The 5,388-nt window shown below is 44.0% G+C and overlaps 1 protein-coding gene across 1 annotated transcript; it reads left to right on the top strand.

Moving 5' to 3' along the window:
- Positions 1 to 3,325: 3,325 nt before the first annotated feature.
- LOC308290143 (chemerin-like receptor 1) lies at positions 3,326 to 4,363 on the top strand (the record flags this gene model as incomplete). Its single annotated transcript, XM_080731918.1, has 1 exon — positions 3,326 to 4,363. One exon carries the CDS (start codon positions 3,326 to 3,328, stop codon positions 4,361 to 4,363), a length of 1,038 nt encoding a protein of 345 aa, XP_080588044.1.
- Between the last annotated feature and the right edge of the window lie 1,025 nt (positions 4,364 to 5,388).

The raw sequence follows: 5,388 nt of genomic DNA, 5'->3' as shown, positions 1-5,388 counted from the left end.
GCGAGACTCACGTGTCCTTCATAAACTAACGCTATGCTTCATTTATATTACTGCTTGGGCTTGAGCTGAATCGAAAGTCTGTCTAAGGAGGGATGTGTACATTTTCTACAGTACATAATATGCTTTGTGTGTGTTTTAGCAATCCCACACAGTTTCTGCAGCAACTGATTTTCTAGTTATTGTTTCATAACCCCAAAATCCATTGAGTTCAATGGAGGAGTGAAGTTGCCCTCCAGTGAACTCCACTGAAACCATGTCCCTGTTCTGATTGAATAATACAGTATAATGGATTTGAGGATTGGTCTAGCTTCACATGACAACCACACTTGCATTTTCCTAGAATTTGAACACCTTTCTAGTGATCATTATGCTGAGGGGTCTTTCCAGCCAGGGGGGTATCTAATGGGGGGGACGGGGGGGACAAGTCCCCCCCGGGCCGCCGCCCCCCCCCCCCCCCCCCCCCCCAAAAAAAAAAAAAAAGGGTCTGCGGGGGTCCGCGGGGGTCCGTGGACCCCTGGGGGTTATTATATATCCAAGGGTTTATGGATAGAAATGAATGTCCAGAGTTTCAGTTAGAGCACTGTAAAGTGTGTGTGTCTCAAATGCTAGTTCATGCTAGTCAGTGGCTGATTTATAACAGGGCTAGGGTGGGCTGCAACCCAGGGTGCTGGGCTGCAGCCCAGGGGGGGCTGCGCTAGGGTGGGCTGCAGCCCAGAGTGGGCTGCGCTAGGGTGGGCTGCAGCCCAGGGTGGGCTGCGCTAGGGTGGGCTGCAGCCCAGAGTGGGCTGCGCTAGGGTGGGCTGCAGCCCAAGGTGGGCTGCGCTAGGGTGGGCTGCGCTAGGGTGGGCTGCGCTAGGGTGGGCTGCAGCCCAAGGTGGGCTGCGCTAGGGTGGGCTGCAGCCCAGGGTGGGCTGCGCTAGGGTGGGCTGCGCTAGGGTGGGCTGCAGCCCAGGGTGGGCTGCGCTAGGGTGGGCTGCAGCCCAGAGTGGGCTGCGCTTTAATTTGATGTCTTGTCAATACTTATTTTACACTTTTAATGTAGCCAAATGTTGAATACAGGCACTTAAAAAGGTATTTTTATTGTGGTATTGCTATTTTTATTTAAGTAAAATGTTCTTTTTGTTGCCTAGCACCATTTAAATACAAGCATTTGACTTGTAAAATCCCTTATTTTTTTATTATTGTACTTGTAACAGTATTGCTATGGCACGCACTGTATTCCTACGCACTGAAGTGTTACTTGTCTTGATACCAATATTTTACTACTTTGAAAGAAGTAAATATTTGTGTTCACCACACAATGACTGTACCTTTGTCTTTCTCCATTATATATATTCCAAAGTTTCCTGGTTTGTCATAGCAAAACTTATGGAGCGTATGAAAATGAGAATGACTTAACTGAAAAGATTAACTGAAAACTATTTCAAAAAGTTGCAGGCAAGCTTTAAAATGCCAATTGAGTATAATGTTATAATCTATAAAAGTTGAGCTTTGACTCTGGTGTGTCTAGACATATTTTGGAATTTTGATTTCCATAGGGTTTGATAAAGTTTAAATTGGATGTTCATCAGTTCATACCATCATGGCCATGGCCCATATAAAGAAGATGGCGTTATTTGATGCTATTTTCCCATTTCACATCTTGCCTGTAGGCAAAACGGGTGATGTAGCGACCCCCTGTGGACATTTCAGTGTCTTTTTTTCCCCCATGGGGAACATTGCTGCCTGCTGGGGTTATATTGGCCAATCACAGCCTTGTTCAGGGAGGCTCTAGACTCAAAATGCTAGTGCTCTGTGCACACAGGGAATCAGGAAATGGGATTACTCTAGGCTCCAAGACTGAAGAGTTTGATGATGAAGCCAAGTAAGTTCATGCTAGTAGTGTGTGTCTGATGGTGATCTGATATCTATTGATCTAATAGATTACCTCTAAGTTGAAGAACCAGCAGTAAATCAACCCAAAATATCCAAAGGCAAAAAATAACCGATTTATAACCGTTTTTGAACATAAAATAACCGATTTTTTTTCGGCCGCGCGCTTCGCGCGTGGCCGAATCGCCGGGCCGTGCGCTTCGCGCACGGCCAATGTGGGCTGGTCAAAATATGTCCCCCCCAACTGTGGAGTGCTGGATACTCCTCTGTTTCCAGCCCTCCCCTGCCGGAGGTCTCACATGACGTCAGACATTTCATCAGACCAGCTCCTCAGCATTCACTGATCAATCACAGTTTTAAGAAGACGCCCTGGCTGACAGCAGCACTTCAACACTTTGACAGTGACACAGGTATCTATTCTGTTTTTATGTACAGTATACAGTGCTTGCTATGAGAATGTAGAGCTATTTAACACTTATAAAGTCATAAGTCATTTTGCCTGTTTGGTCAGGCTTCACACATTGTTTTTACTGTTACACGTATCACAATACTGTATACTGTAGTCCTATATGGTAAGAATTCAGTTCCCAGTGGATTCCTCGCGACTCGCGTCAGCACAACCACACTTGCAATTTCCCAGAATTGCACCTTTCTAGTTAAATGTGTATTGTAACTCTTCTTTAGCGATTACATTTTTATGTTGTCCAAATTGTATTCATGTTAATACAACAATACAAGTCATACAATTGGCGTGGTTGTAGTTTGACTGGCCTGCTCTTCTACCGAGACATTTAGATCCTGTGGTTAGAAATGACCTTTGACACAGTCCTGTTTCTTGTTTGACACACATTTTGACCTGAAGATCCATTCTATTATCAGTGGTAAAGATTTAAGGGTTGTAAATCTTGATGTGCGTAATGTTTCATTGGCTGTATTTAGGGTTATCAGGAATGGCTGGATTCATTTTTGAAAGTCCTTCAATTGTCACTTTATAAATGTGCAGATACCCCATATACACTTATGTAGGTTTGTTTACCGTTGAGTGAGACATTTTTTTTTTTACATTAAGCTAATCATCTGGGGACCCCACAAAATAATTTGGGGACCCCACTACTTTAGAGTGTTAGCTCACAGGGGTCTCTCCCGTTCTAAAACATAACCGTTACACATTATCTACTGTACTGTATAGTCATATGATCAATACGGATCTGGCCAAACATTGCTGCCCTACAATAACATACCTGACTTGGTAGAGACACTTTTTCTAGTTTTGAATATTGTGATAAATATTGCATTGTGCATTTGCTATGGTGATACTATCGCATTGTGAGTTTTAGTTAACATTACATTCTAGTATATACAGTAGGAAATATAATGTAAATGTTATGGTATTATGAGGTGTAGAGGATACAAATGCATGTACCTTTGTTTTGTTATTTTAGGTTCTAGGACGATGGAGGTTATGACCACAGCTCTGGATATGTCTGATGGAAATGGCTCTGACTACAAGGATGAACATGCTGAACAAAAAAAATCCCTCAAGTTTGTGACCCTCATCATGTACAGCCTGGTCTTTGTGCTCGGTGTGTTGGGTAACTGTGCCGTCATCTGGGTGGCAGGCTTCAAGATGAAGAAAACCATCAACACTGTTTGGTATCTCAACCTCGCTGTGGCCGACTTCCTCTTCGCAGCGTTCCTGCCGCTGACCATCACAGAAACAGATCTGGACGACCACTGGCCTTTTGGGGAATTCGTGTGCAAAATGAACTATTTTTTCCTCTCCAGCAACATGTATGCCAGTGTCTACATTGTGATGGCCATCAGTGTTGACAGATGTATGTGTGTGGCGTGTCCAATGTGGGCCCAGAAGCATCGAAGTGTTAGAAACGCATCTTGTGTGAGTCTGGGTGTCTGGGTTCTGGCCTTGGCTCTCAGCTCCCCTTATTTCATCTTCATGGACACACAACACTCCTTCCATGATAAGGACAACATCTGGTGCTTACCCACCTATGCACTCACCGATTTGTGGACATTTCGAATTGCGGTCATGGTCTTCACTCAGTTCTTCCTGGCATTCGTGGTTCCTTTCACCGTCATCGTCTCCTGCTATTCTGTCATCATCTACCGGCTAAAGAGGAATCGCTCACTGGCCAGCCGATATGGTCGGCCATTCAAAATCATAGCAGCTGTTATTACTGCATTTTTCCTCTGCTGGGCGCCCTTTCACATCATGGAACAGATTGTGTTGTGGGTGAAATTCATAGTGGCAGAGGACAGTGAAACACTGGAGCATGTGATCATCATCACGGTGCCCATAGCCACCTGCCTGGCATTTCTCAAGAGCTGCCTGAACCCGCTTTTGTACGTGTTCATGGGTTCTGATTTCAAGGCTGAAGCTCGCCAATTGTCCATCCTAAAATTGATGGAGAACGCTTTCACTGAAGAGCTGCCTCGGACCAACTCTTCAACCTTGCTTGAGACACAGGTTTAGTGTTATCTTCGAATCTACTTTAATTCAAACAACTTGTACAAAATCCTTTCTGGCTGCTGGGAGTGGGTGGAGTTGGGTTCCGCACATCTAACCATTTCACTTAGTGGTGAGTGGGGCCTGGTTTGAGCCTAAATTGGCACACCTGAAGTAGGCCTATATACATAGATATAAAAAGCTAGATACCGCATCCACCGCTGCAGTTCATTGGAGCGACTGGTAAAAAAGGATTGGCGGAAGTGTGGACGAGCGCCGAAGGCACACTGCCACTCAAAGTGACTACTGGCCAATCACAGCACATCTTTTCTGGGACTTCAATTCAAATGAGCTGTATTGGCATGAGGAAACAAATGTTTACATTGCCAAAGCAAGTGCATCTGGGAAAGAGGGAGTCAGATGCGGATCTGATTGGCCTACAAACTTCTGTTTCTGTGACGCACGCGGAAGACTTCTGTAAAAATGTTCATTTTTTACCAACGTCCCAGAGCATTTGTCTGAAGGGTGAAGAGGTTGTCCACCACTTGTTCCATTAACTGATTAATTAAAAGTACGTTTTCGGTTCATTAGATTGTAGGTTCCTTCAAGTATTTGTTTATGTATGTACTGTAAGTTTGTTCATGCCTTTATTTATTTGTGTTACTGATTGTTACCGTTTTTCATCACCATTTGTTCATCCTCATACAGTCCAAATACAACAATGAGGTCATTATGCTCTGACGGGCAGGTTGAAACGATGATGAAAAATATCCATAATAATATGTTGAAAGAAGAGTATAAAGAACAGTATTTTTTGTAGGTTCTTTTTGACATGCTTCTTTAGCCTAATCGTAGATTTTTGTTTTTCTCCCTGCTCTCCCTCCCTGTACCTCCCACTCCCCTTTTTCTGTATGTCCTTTTTGTTATTTTGGGGGGTCCATGACATGAAAAAGTTTGAGAACCACTGAGCAACATCTGTTTTTCAGAAAACCGTTGGGATTTAGAAGACTTTTCAGAATCGGCCTCAGGTCTACCAAATGGACACTTACAAG

This window comes from Nannobrachium achirus (assembly GCF_963921795.1).
Source record: "Nannobrachium achirus genome assembly, chromosome: 8".
In the NCBI taxonomy this organism is placed as follows: domain Eukaryota; kingdom Metazoa; phylum Chordata; class Actinopteri; order Myctophiformes; family Myctophidae; genus Nannobrachium; species Nannobrachium achirus.
The sequence above is the reverse complement of the archived record's forward strand: the minus strand, read 5'-3'. Positions and strand labels throughout refer to the sequence as shown.